Source organism: Rhagoletis pomonella, unplaced genomic scaffold (genome assembly GCF_013731165.1).
Source record: "Rhagoletis pomonella isolate Grant_MI unplaced genomic scaffold, Rhpom_1.0 Rhpom_scaffold_00009, whole genome shotgun sequence".
In the NCBI taxonomy this organism is placed as follows: Eukaryota; Metazoa; Arthropoda; class Insecta; order Diptera; family Tephritidae; genus Rhagoletis; species Rhagoletis pomonella.
In genome coordinates, this window is record NW_023458563.1 from 21,811,727 (window position 1) to 21,826,165 (window position 14,439).

Genomic DNA, 14,439 nt, shown 5'->3' on the forward strand with positions numbered 1-14,439 from the left:
TTTGGAATGGAGGGATGTCGGACGCTTGTTTAAACCCCGAAACCGGTTTGTCTCAAAACCGAACTTGGCGAGAGACGGAAATTTGTTCCCAAATAAATGATCTTACCATCCTATCGAAGAATCAACCGACACCAACTAGTACTATATTATATTATATTACCCCACTGGGAAAATAGGTAAGCACCTTACGAGGTAAGCCATGTTTTCTTTCAGTTTTTAGTACCAAAATTTTCATCATGACCAATGTCATCTAGCACAAAATAAACACCTCCTATGACGCATGACACGTAACTTACTTTGTAAAGCGGCTCAGAAGTATGTCTCATACCAAATGTACATTCTAAATTCCTACTTAAATAAGGCGACCACGTCTTCGTTAAAGTAAGGGAGGTTCGTCAGTGAAGTGGTAAAGACCGCCGGGTGAAGTGTAAGTTGCTGGTAAGGCATTGCCCTTCACCCGGCGGTTATTTTGCAACTGACAACGTAATGTGTCTTTGGACGTGTTCATTTTGTACCTTACTAGTAGATGCCATTGGTTATGTTGACAATTTTGGTACTAAAAACTGAAAGAAAACATGGCTTGCCTCGTAAGGTGCTTACCCATTTTCCCAGTGGGTACATTATACTACATTATATTATATTGTATTCCCAGCAAGAGGCCTCGAAACGAAAGAAGGTTTTAAAATAGTACACTCCTTGGCCACTTGATACCTTTATATATTACGCTCCAGTCAAATTAAGGGTCCAAAAATCGTAAATCCGGGTGGAGTTTCGCGCCGTGGCAAAGCTCCTTACAAAGCAAGGAAAATCGCTATATAGGGATGATGTTTTTCCTCTCCTTTCCCTTTTCTCCTATCATGAAAAAAATTCCGAGGATTTTTTATTTTAAATAGCGGAGTGGAGCTGTAAAAAGGTGTCAAACAGCTCTTTCGAAGTTTGAATTTCCTCCTCCAAAATTTTCGGCGAAAATGCCATTCCCTGGGAGTTAATTATTGGACGATTTCTTTCTCGGGAGAAACAAATTCCCGGAGAACAAACTTCCGCGGAAGTATTCAGAATTGGGCAGATAATCTTTCCATAGTTACACAGTATATTCAACCGCGGTAGAGTATTAACTAAACACGGTCATTTGAGGCGACACACGGCGCGAAATATCGGAAAAAATGCTGGCCGCGGCGCTAGAATAACCGTATGAGTGGAACTTTTCTTTAAATATTTTTAATTTCATGATGATGGGGTAATTTAATATTTTGATCAGAAATTTACTAGGTCTAAGATAGAAAAGTGCAAATCAGGGAGCCACATGAATGGCGCTTTTGTTTTTCGAACCTCAATTATAACATTTTCGCAACCTTTACCTATGGATGGGGTCCCCAAATTTCCTTTAAACTTCTATTAATAATGTCTTGAACCGCACCAAAAATTTTACTATTTTGAAAATGAAGAAAAATCATAGCTGCCTGTATTGTCTACATTTTTCTCGCATGCGATATACTCACAAGATTGCTGGACAAAATGAGCCATACCTTTTTTCCATAAAAAATAGAGGCAATTTTGTGACTTGCTTTGCGTAAGGCGGCACTAATGTACTTGCCAACATACATGCACATTAGAGTGGTTAAAATTTTTTTTTTGGAAATTCATAAACGCTACCTTAAATTATTGTTATTTGTGATAAAAAAGATACACTTTTTTTTTATTTTGAAAAAAAAAGTTTTCTTATAGGTCGCGCTGGTCTGTTTTTTATAAAAACGCTGATGTTCTCAATTTTTTTTCTTGACATGCAGCTAAAAATGTGGTTTTTACATAAAATTACTCTGATATTATTGGGGAACATTCCCTTAATTACATACCTGTTTTGGGCAGTTAGAATGGGCCTAGTGCCCGAAAATATGCTCTCGAAAAGAGACTAGTAAAGTTAAAACGTTGATACTGAACGATTTACGCGTTTTCATAGGTTGGAACTTGTTACCAGGGGGTTTCTGATTAGGAATCTGAAGTAAGTTTTTCAAAATTCAAAATGGCGGATCCAAAATGGCGATTTCTTTTTTTATTGTTGGATTTGTTCGAAAACCGGCATTCGAGAGTTTGTGGGGTCGCCGATTACGAATCTGAAGTCAATTTTTTTTAATTCAAAATGGCTGATCCAGTATGGCCATCAAATTAAAAAAAAAATACTAGAATTAAAACGTTGATACTGAACGTTTTAAAAATTGTCAAGGGTTGAAACTCGTTTTCAGTGAGTTTCTACACTGAGAAAAAAAACGCGTTGTAAGAATAAAATTTTTTTATTTGATTACTGTTTAAAAATGTTCGTATTTAAATCAAGTGAAAACTTTTAACAAAATGGATGTTTCCATTATACATACACTACGTATAATGGAAATATTCAATTCAAATACGCCCGTATTAAAATTAAGCATTTTTCACTACACGGATGGCGTTTTGCACGTCTCGGATGCTTTTTTATATGTAATTAAGAAAGTATATGTATACAAAGCATGCACAGCGGTGACAACACGTACACGCATACACACATACATGGTATGACATAATGCAATAATCGCGCGCTGTGATGTTGATTCAAACTCAACATTTGAAAACACATTCACGTGCATGGCTGTAGCTGAGTGTGCAAAGACGCTTGATACAACTAGTTGCTGGCAGGAGGGTCCGGGTTCGATTACCATCAGACGGATCAAAAAATTATTATTTTTTTCCTTCTTAATAACCAAAAAGCATCTGTGCACTTCACAACCACATACGTAAATACTCAAATTTAAAACGAGTTGGGTTGGTGCTCTTCCATATGCGTATTTTTTTTAATTTAGCACGTTCTTTTTTAATTCTAAAATTTTTTTCTCTCAGTGTAGGGTTGCTATTGCGAATCTGATGTCAGATTTTCAAAATTCAAAATTGCGGTTAAGAGTTTCAAATCATTTTTTTTAAGTTGGTGGCCATTTTGGATCTGACATCAGATTCATAATCAGCAAGCTCAGAAACCCACTGGAAACGAGTTCCAACCCTTGACAATGCTTAAAACGTTCAGTATCAGAGTTTTAGTTTTAGTATTTTTTTTTTTAATTTGATAGCCGTATTGGATCCGCCATTTTGAATTTAAAAAAATTGACTTCAGGTTCGTAATCGGCGACCCCAAACACTCTCGAGTGCCGGGTTTCGAAGAAATCCAATCATTAAAAAGAAAATGGATCGCCATTTTGGGGCCGCCATTTTGAATTTTGAAAAACTGACTTCAGATTCCTAATAAGCAACCCCAGAAACCCCCTGGTAACAAGTTTCAACCCGTGACAATACGTAAATCGTTCAGAATCAACGTTTTAATTTTATGAGTGTCTTTTCGAGAGCATATTTTCGGAAACTAGGCCCACTCCAAGACAGGTATGTAATTAAGGGAATGTTCCCCAATAATATCAGAGTAATTATATGTAAAAACCACATTTATAGCTGCATTTTAACTTGTCAGGAAAATAAAAAAATTGAGAACATCAGCGTTTTCATAAAAAACTGACCAGCGCGAACTCTAAAAAAAACTTTTTTTTTTCAAAATAAAAAATACGTGTATTTTTTTAATCACAAATAACAATATATGTAGTGTTTATGAATTTCCAAAAAGAGTGTTTTTGTGAACCACTCTAATGCACATACATATATACTTTTGAAGGAAAGAAGGACTCAGTTGTAGTTTAACGAGCTCACACGGAATTCCATCTCACGCCATCAGCGGTGATCGCCGGTCTTGTCGCTTTTAATATTTTATGCCAATAAAATGGGAGTCATTGTTTACTTTGGGAAATATTTTTTCCATACATACATTTGGGTTCGGATGCTGGCTGCAGGAACCTCCTCCTCCTTGCCAAATGTCCGAGATGTAATTTTCAATTTGCGACGAAGCGACATAGAAAGCCAACTCGAATCTGAAAATCAAATACATATGTATGTATGTATGTAAATACACACATAGTAGACAGGCTACAAGAACAATAAGAACAAGTTACAGATTAGATTAACGCACAGCATAATAGTTTCAGTTTTTGGGAATTCCTCCCGCCATTTGAAAACAATTTAAAATTCAATCAAAATATGAAATAATAAAAAAGAAAGCAAATGCAAAAACAACGCCAATTACGTCTATAAAACGGTTATGATTTGCTTTTTATTAACACATAAATTATTTTCTTTATTTTTATCTTTTCTCTTTTTTATGTGGCATTGCAATTAACTTTATTCGAATGAATTACATTTCGCACCAATATTGCGCTCGAATATTCATATGATATCGGAACAAAAAATACACATATACAACGTAAACTCAAAACTAAATAATTTAATAAAAAATTAAAAATGAAAATAAAAATAGTGGCACGCATTAGGCCGCGAAGAGCAAGCCAAATATTATGAATTAGCTAGACGAGAGCGTCAATTGCACATGCAAATGTATCCAGATTGGAGCTCCCGCACGAATACGTCACGGGGGAAGAAACGGAAGAGAAAGCAAGACACCAGTGATGCTGGCGGTGGAGGTTAGCAAATACTTACTTAATTACATATATTTCAATTTAGTATATATGGAATGCTTTTAAAACAAACAAAAAATCAGAAAACAATTATACATAAAGATTATGGCCCATACGAACGTATTAAACGAGCTATTGAAACTTTATAGTCGTCTAATTGAATATCGTGAAAGCGATAATATGGAGCGATTGATAACTGAAGTTTAAATGTTTGATGTAAAGCATCTTTGCTTTCGGTAAAGTAGAAATCATTTCAAAGGATAAACATTGAAGCGCTTGTTAAAATATTATTAGCTGAAAGCTTACATTATTGCACATAATAAAGGTATGTTACCAAAAACATATAACATATAACAAAAGAGCTAACGATTGCGATAATGAAAAAGGTAATGATGACGGTGGCAATAACTCCAACGAGGTAAAGAAAACTATAACGATAACGGTACAGATTACAATGACAATTATCGTAGTGGTTACGATAAGTATAACGGTAATGTAAATATAAACGATGACGATGACGATGACGGTAATGAACAGGGAACGGAACCTATAAAAAGGCAAAATAAAATATCGAAATAGGTTAGAAAAGCCAAAATAAAATAGCGAAATAGGCAGGAAAAGGCACTAGATATCACCAAAAAGGCAAAGGAATGCACAAAAAAAAACACCCGAAAATAAACAAAAAACCATGATACAAAAAAGAAGGTAGTTTCATTTAATGACATTCGTTGTTTTTGTTAACCATTTGACTTTTAATAAAATTATGACATTTCATTAAATTCAGGTAGCATGAGGAGCAGTAATTTTTTTTTTAAAGCAGAAGATTTCATCAGTCCACTCAAAGATTTCGAATATGATGAACCTGAAAATTAATGCATAATATCAAAAAGGGGGTTAACGAAACTAGGTTTCAGAACGGATGAAGAAAGTGATCAAAATTATAATTATGCTAATTGCTTATCGGAGGGCGGTCTGCGCAAGCCGAATTCAAGTTTTTTGCATACATTGGAAATTTTAAAATCGAAATTTGTTGAAGTTAATGGTGATACGCTAACCACAAAGCCCAATTTTTTGCAAAATCTGATGAGAAATTTAAAAGTAAATTTTCACGAATTTCATGTGAACAAATAAAATAATTGTTCCCAATTTGTTTTTGTTTTGCATGTTAAGTTATGAGAACAATTTATTCACATGGAATTGGTGATTATAAAAATTTTGATTATTTGAAAAGAGAATTCTTTAGAACTAGATTTTTAAATTGCAAGATTGCATACAAAATAAGAAAATGAAAAAATAACAACATAATGCTCTCGTCTCCTTTAACATTACATATTTTATATATTTTTAATAAAAAAAGGTGCGAACCACGTAAGTAAAAAAATTACCAAGCACTGATAATGATTTTTCATTTGATATATTATTAAATTGGTATAAATGTGGGAAAGAAAATAGTCCGATTTATTGTTTTAATATTATAAAAAGCTCACAATTTATGAAACTTCAAACAATTTTATTATCCCTCAAAAGTTGTTTATTGAAACTACCTTCTTTTTGTATCATGCAAAAAACTATATTTATTTTAGGAATGTTTTACATGTAAAAAGAGAAAAACTATGAACTATTTTCATTATATCGAGCCTTTTTTGCGATTGTAAATGACAATTTATCGATTTTTTTTTGTAGTTGCAAATAGGTTATAAAGACTAGTTACATCGTCCTGCAAAATCATAGTTTGAATATGTACCGTTACAAAGGAAAAGTAAAGTGAATTTTACCGTTGGCTTTGTTTATACTTTTTCGTACCCGCAATTTTATCGTAAGCGACAGTGTGAGTACAGTACTTTTTTTCATAGCAGTTTTACCTATAGTTTAAACCAAAGTTTCCTCAAAATTTGCTGAATGCTTAAAAACCAACTCATTACCCTCATCAAAATATTATATCCATTATATAACTGCAGCTGCAATCGCTAAGTCCAGCGTGGCCCGTCTTCAGGGATCTTTTATAAAACTCTTGCTTTCTCATGGGTTTATACAATTTAAAAGTGTAAATGGAAGATAAAAAGTATGCACCTTGCTCTATTTTCAATTGCATCGTAAGCAGCAAAATGCAGATTTTTATTCTTTTTTTACCTCGATATAGATAAACTTTGGATGATACAGCTATATTGATGTAGCATTCGAAATTTTGATTTCTCCACTTATCATTATTTTTTCAGTTCAGCCTTTTTTTATAAAATTGCACTGTTCGCTTTAAATCTCTGGATTTCCTTTAAAAAAAAAATTCCATTTTTAGGTATGAAACACATTTTAAGTCGAGAAATATAGCAATTAATTTCGAAACTTTCCAAAAATCTGCTTAATATCATGATTTTTGCACTGAATTTTTTCTGTTAAACGATTAAATTATATTTTTTTCTAATTCCTTAAAAAAAACGCTAAAAAAATAACAAATAGCGGTAGGCAATGTCGTTATTTCTGTTCCTGTTCGTATGAGAGTTGAACTGGCTTTAAAGCTGCATTTACAAAAACCACTTGTGGACAATCTATTAGATGTAGCAATCAGTTAATGTTGAAACTCATGTTGGGTTTATTCTGCTGAGTGGCAGTGTATATGTTCAATTAACTTTAAATTCCGTTTATTCAAACAATCCTTAAAGTATCTGCACTGACTAGAATACACAATACAGCGCCAATACTTTGAAAAATTGCCTCTCAGCATGTTCACGAAAAGCATCGTAAGCGGCATTATACCTTTAAATATTAAGATATGAAAAAATTAGCAGTCTTATCCAAAACCCAGCGGTTAATACTACTGTTGTCCATTTAAACCCAAATAAATTATTATTGTAATAAAAAAAATCCTGCTGTAAAATTTGCCTTTTTCGCGTACGATAAAATCGAAAATAGGGCTTGATATGAAACATTTTTTCTTTGAAACTTCGACTATTTTTTCCTTTCGAGTTTTTAACTCACTAAACTTTAATGTCTGTAGTTGTAGTAACATTGAACCACAAGATGAATTTTGAAGTTTTCTAGCAGCATTTTCACTCGATTTTCGCGAAGAAAAGCTTTGAATATGCTAAGCATGCGCTCGACGTGAGTTGATACAAGTGGCGCCCAATTTAAATATGGAACGTTTAAACTTTTATATTATCAGGAATAAGGGTTTTTTCTTGCCATTTACAATTAAAGGTAGAAAAGGCAAAAAAAGGCAAATATCTTAAAAAAGGCAAAAAATGGAATCAGGGAAAGCTAAATCGTGAACAGTTTTAATCGAATATACTCTCTCTCTCGTTAATGAATAACGCGAATATACATATGTAATAATGTGATACGAAGATCGGTAACGAACTATACCGTTAACGGTAATGATAATGATAACGATACTAATAAAAATACAAACCTCGCTAATAATATAAAAGGGCATCTTGGTATTTGAGATATCGATGGAAGTTGGATATCCAAATTCATAAATATATAAATATGTATTTATTAGGCAAAACTAGTTTGTCATTTCACGGCCCAAAGTCATAATGTCAAAAGTCTCGTTGCTCCGAAACAAGCTTGGTTGTAAACCTCAGTATGCGCTTTCTAAACGGCATACTTTGCAGGTGATCTTTTTTGGTTCATTATCTGAACCTAATGCCCGCTGAACTTATTTCAGAGAAAAATGTTTTGCAGGCTTTATGTTTGCCAATGCAAGTACACTCCTTACACATCTTACCACACATATATGTAATACATACTTCTATATTGGCAGTAAGAGCTCGTACCGTCCGAAAACATTACAGTACAGATATATCAAAAGAAAAGGAGCGCATACGTTTATAAATAAACATGTATACAACACATACACAAAAACGGCACTCACGTACACAATACATACAAAATGTGTGTGTGTGTGTCTTTCGGAAGTACTGTACCCTTTTTCCCTCTTGTACTTCGTACTTCGAAGTACAGTCAAATGTACTTCTTTACGATATTTTGTACTTCGGGAGGGAGATTCTGATATAAATGTTTTTGCGCTAAAAAGTGCTATAGCGATTCGAAAATTGTCGCTAACTGGTTACAGAATCTCCCTCCAGGTCCTGTTCTTCTCCGTTCTTCTGGACATTCGTCACATGGTCTGGGCGATAAATTCGTTTAAACCATTAAAGTCGCCGGGGACCGATGGCATCATATCTGCGCAGCTGCAAAGGGCTCTGAAGGTGTCGTGCAATTGGTTGGATCCATGCATGATGACCGGGTAAATCCCCAAGCCTTGGAGGGTAGTCAGTGTTGCGTTCATCCCGAAGGCCGGAAATGGTTATCATGTTTCTCCTATCAGTCACTGTCTTTCAAGAGGTCAATATGCTTATTGCAGGAAAAGGTCGGTGAATACCGCCCTGCACACATTGGTAAAGTCGTTAGAGGAAGCCTTCACGCATGAAGATTATGCAGTAGGAGCCTCTTCGATATCGATGGGGCCTTCAACAATGTCACTCCAGAGGCAATAGTCAAGTATATTCATAATTTGGGGGTTGAGGCCAACCTAATAAGCTTACTTCGTGAAAAAACTGTCGCGGCGGAGTGGGGGAGTCAGTGGGAGCACTCCACAAGGTGGTGTTCTCTCTTCCCTGCCCTGGATTGCGGTTGTAAATGACCTTCTAGAGGAACTGGAAAAGTGGGCTGTCGGGTGATCGCCTATGTAGATGATGTGGAACTTTTGGTTAAGGAACGATTTCTATACAACCTTTTTGATCTAGCTCAAGGTTACCTGAACCAGGTAACTAGGTGGACGATCAGCGGCGGCGGAAGCCTAACATTGAGGAAAGGCTACGAAAGGTGCGATTGGTATTCATGCGGTGAGACTACAAATTTCGACTGATCCTTTTGTATCAGCTGTCAAGAGGAAGTTGAAGTGGAATCATCTCCATACTTTCTTTTAGACTGTCCAACCTTCTCGAGGCTTAGATGGAAAAATTTTGGCTCGCACTTGTGAACATATACTGAGCTCTCAGGGATCGAAATTAGCCGCATTCGAAATTTCGTAATCGGCTCGCATCGTTAACTTAACCCAACCTAACCTGTACTTCTTTGAGCTATGAAATAGTTGGTCACATTATACACACACAAAAACGGTTCTAGACTGTCTCGCTTTGATTTTGGAATGCTTTACACATTGAGAAGTTATCTTACTACCAATATAGAAGCATTACATATATGTTACCTCAGATGCCATTTTTGACTCGACTAATTGACTGTATCGAAGATCGATTAATCGTCGCTATAAGACTTCGATTTTGAATTATTTTCTAATAATAACTTCTTAAGATTTAATTTAATGCTCAGAAAATAATATACATATTTCTTGAGACTTATTTTTTAATTGGAAAAGAAATGTTGGGTCTTTGGGTTATATTTTTTATAGAAAATTCAAATTAAATTTATGCTTTATTTATCGTTTTCATTTTCCTAGTCATACTAAGCAAAAATTTAAAGAAGATTTTTATTTTCTCCCTTCCACTTTCTGAGGAAAAATAAAACTCAAAGCCAAAAACTTATTTTCTAAGTAAAAACTTCTTAAGAAACGACTTGAAACGGCAATAAATATAACTAAAGAACTAACTTTTATTTTCGAGGCAAGAAATAAAGCAGAAAATTATTTGTATTATCGAGTTAAGCAATTATAAATTAATGCAGTTAAGGGTAATCCGAGTAGCAAGAATTATGTTGGCGTATTTCTTATTTACGCAATTTGTGAACTGAAGACGGCATTCAAACCAAAATTGTTTTAGTCCATTAAATGTCTATAGGTGGTCAATCGTAAGTCTTGAAATCTACTTCTGAAATTCGAGTGGCGTTTTTATCGAAACAACATGGCAGATAAACTGTGGCCGCCAGAACCATGTCAGCTCCCGATTAGTAAAGCTTTTAATATACGACGAACATGTGTGCGCACATGTTTGCGAGTTGGCATGAAGTTTACAAAGCATTAGATTTAATGACAATAGTCAAACCACATAACATAGACCTAAATTTTCTACAGCGCAAGTACAAAGTGGAGATCGATTTTAAGCGATCGTTATCATATACCCACATATGTACATACATATAATAGTTTTCATATCAATTCAAGTCTATTTCATGCGCCCCACGCTTTTAATGTTCAATCTCATAAATTGTTTATAATGACTTTTGATAAAATTTCAAAATCAAAAGTTATCAAAAAATATTCTATGGGACTGACAGCCGGTTTCACCAGCAATTTAAATGGAAAATGATTTTTTATTTTCTGTCAATTTCCATATAAAATTCAAAAAATTAAAGTCATTTTTCACTTAAATTGCTTTCGTTAAATTGGCTATGAGAAATATTATTTTCTAATTTTTAGCCCATTTATAAAATCGTGGTATATTAAATTTTTTTTTTATATTATTTATTCTATATTTCTATATTTCATATTAATTATTCTATATGTACATACACACGAGCACCAATTTATTTCATTTAAAGAAATGGCGTGTCGTCATTTCCGCTGTAGCGTATGCAGTGCATATTTTTTGGCGCAATATTTAACTACTTGCGGCGAGGCGACATCTAACTCTAGAGTCTTTGATATGATACCTACCGACGAGGTTGATATCTAGACTAGGCTGTATAGATACTTTGCCATATTACCTTTGCTATAAATGGTGTCTGGACACACAACATTATAAGTTGATAAAATCGTTGTAAAAAGGTTAAAGCTTTGGATAATATATTAGAAAAAATATAAAGAATTTGAGGCCAATGCAACTATAGAAATTGTGAAAAAAATTTTAACGCACTGCGTACATGCTACCGACGGCAGTTATAAAAAGTGCTCAGGAGCCAAAAATCGGGAGCTGGCGCCTATGAATTGAACACGCCAGCAGGCAATCGTCTACCCACTGTCTGGTTTTTCTTCTTTTCATTTGATCTTATAGCCGTATAAATAACTAATAAGGCCAAGACTATAGAATACATTATTGCACTGATTGATGTGAAATTCGGGAGAGTAACGTGAATATGACGTTATCGTAGATTTGCCGGTGAGAGAGCTGAGAGTAGGGTTGCCAGATTTTGAAACGGAGAAAGGAGTACATTTATATTTTCGATCGAAAAAAAGCAGTACAAGTCCTAAAAAAGGAGTACAATTTTTTTTTAATTTTTTGTGCAATTTATTGTTACAAATTAACATTAATTAGGTACAAATAAACAAAGATATTTTAGAAATTTTTTTCAAAGCAACAATAAATGTTTAAAATAAATAACTAAATGGGCTGGCTTTTCCAATAAGGGCGGTAGTTAAAGAGATGGTGATCAAAGGGCCTAGGTGGTCAGAGGTGCTACGCCCACTCCCCCTTCGCTCACCACCTCTTCAATGACCGCCCTTATAGGAAATTTTCCCCAACTAAATTCTACAAAAAAATTCCAAACTCTTTCTGAATATATGGCCAGTTTTTTAATTTAAGCCTTATAATTAATTTAATATTTTTCTGATTTTTATACCCGAGCGCTCTGCACCTACTTGCTACGACCATGCCTACACCTTTTCACTATCACACTTAACTTTGCTTACTAAGTAGTGTTTGCCACAATTGAATGGCAAAGTACAGGGCTAGTAATAACTGTCGCACAGGCTTTTTGAAAAATAAAAGGGTCCTTTATAGCTGTTGCGAAAAAGAGTATTTTTTTGTTAACTTTGTAAATACTTTACATTAATTTTATTAATTAGTTTTAAAATTTTAATCCTTATTTGCATTTGCCAGCTTTGGGAGATAAGTTCATGCGGCACTCACGTCTTTTATAGGTGCACTTTTTCTTAGACTTTGTGTAAAAAAAAGAGAAAAAAAACTGTATAGGGTTGGTCGTATGAATGCCCTCCTAGTCACCGGTTCGGAGTCTTTTCGATTGCTGAGTATGAGGCCTTATGTTGGACAAAAGACGGAGTATAAAGGACGCAAATGGGGAAAATTAGCCTATATTTACAGAAGATATGTAATAAAATAACCGATGAAGACTTGCGTGCCGCTTGCGCTTTTCTCCCAAAACCGCTGGTAAACCCAATGAAGGTTAAAATATAAAAACGAATTAATAAAATTTTCGCAAAATCTATAAAGGTCCCTCTTATTAAAAACAAAAAAAAAACTGTGGGACACTTATCATTTGACACCCTGTATATGATAAAATATGAATAGCTGGAAAAAGGAGAACAAAAGAAATACAAAACTAATAAAGGAGTACATCTCCATATATTTTTTTTGGGAGTACAAGGGAGTACATTGCAATAAAAAGGAGTACGTGTACTCCCAAAAGCAGTACGTCTGGCAACCCTAGCTGAGAGAGATCTATCAGTATGTATATGTAAATGTATATTACACAGGCAATACCCAAAATCTGCTATGACGTCACGCTTCTGTCAAAATTTTGGCACCCTGAAATTCTGCATACGAAATAATGCATATGAAAAAACCGAAATAATGCACAATTTCGGTTGAAACCGAAATAATGTCTAAATGCACAGTTTCCATTTGCGCAATTTCGGTTCCCCGCTGAATTATTAGTTGTGATATCTACTCGGCAAAGTTACAGTACAAAATGAAGTTTTTATACTTGTTCGTCGTCTGTAGAGCAAGTATGTGCGCACACATGTTCGTCGTGTATGTGCAGCTTAAAACAGCACCATTAACTCTGAGGTCTGCAATGTTCCAAATGAAAGCTTTTAAACTCTACTTTCAAAAGAAATATGGTAAAAAACTGTTATCCAATATGGCGGCCAAAACCACGTGACAAATGCTAAATTTAAAAAAAAATTAACCGATTTCTATCAAATTTGGTATATGGAATTTTGGGGGTCCTTAATGACGAATCCGAGATGGCGAATCGAATATGGGGGACGGAATTTTTGAACATCGTTGGGTTTTCGCCAAAACTGGTATACTGGGGTTTTCGGGGTGGCTAAGTACGAATACGAGCTTGGATTCGCAACTCAATTCCAATTGTATGGCATTCTAAAAGGCATACGCACACGTACACAATTAAACAATTTCGAATAAATTCAAAAACAACAACAATAATAATAAATTTTGAAGAACGAATACAGTTGAAAAACTCTATAAACACTTAAAAAATAAAGTCACATTAAAACAATTTTTGAAGTTTTCAACATTTTCGAATTTTTAAAGTTCATTTCGAATTTATTATGTTTGTATTGTAATTAATTCTTTCTCTGATACTTGAAACACGTTAAAAACGTCGTGCCACTGGCCACAGCTTCCGATTTCTTAACCTCATCATCGTAACGCTTGTCGATGGCAACAGCAATTATTTAAACACGGCAGCTACATCATGAATTTGTTTGAGTTTGACATAAAAGAACAGGAAGAATCTAATCTGTCCCTAGAAAAATAGAAATAGATCTAATCTGGCCACAGCTGCAAATAATTATCTACATACATAAGAGTACGTGTAAAAAAATTTGACAGCTTTGGTCCGTGTTTCCATCTTACCATCTTCTTTTTAAACTTAATGATTTTTTTATAATGCCACCGACAACGAACTGCAATAACGATGGATACAGTAATCCATTCGGTTTAAAAATCATAAGTCGATGTTCAGACACGAAAACTTTTGTTGCGGAAACTCGAAGCTTGTAGGGGAGAGAGCGACGAGCGAAGGGGACGGGTACCGATTCGCCCGTACTCGGGAAACACGCTCTGTGCTCTCGTTCGTCTGAGTAATTCAAGTTGGCGGTTCACAGCTGGAAACAACAATTGCGGACAAAAGAGTTTCTGTGTGTGAATGCAAAGGGCAACACCAAAAGAGAAATCGCCGATAATAAGTAACTCGAGTTTCATTTCTCTTGATACAGTTTAGCGATGCGGACAACGTCATCATAGCA

The 14,439-nt window shown here is 34.7% G+C and overlaps 1 protein-coding gene across 3 annotated transcripts in view; it reads left to right on the top strand.

The window, feature by feature from the left end:
- The window catches only part of LOC118745624, a 202,744-nt gene that overhangs the window by 24,445 nt on the left and 163,860 nt on the right, over positions 1–14,439 (top strand). The window contains exon 3 of one of the 3 annotated variants that reach the window (XM_036479156.1): positions 4,379–4,541. The exons of the other annotated variants lie outside the window; for them this stretch is intronic. Coding sequence (XP_036335049.1) covers positions 4,379–4,541 — 163 coding nt within the window. The remainder of the gene's footprint in view (positions 1–4,378; positions 4,542–14,439) is intronic. 3 annotated transcript variants of the gene reach the window in all.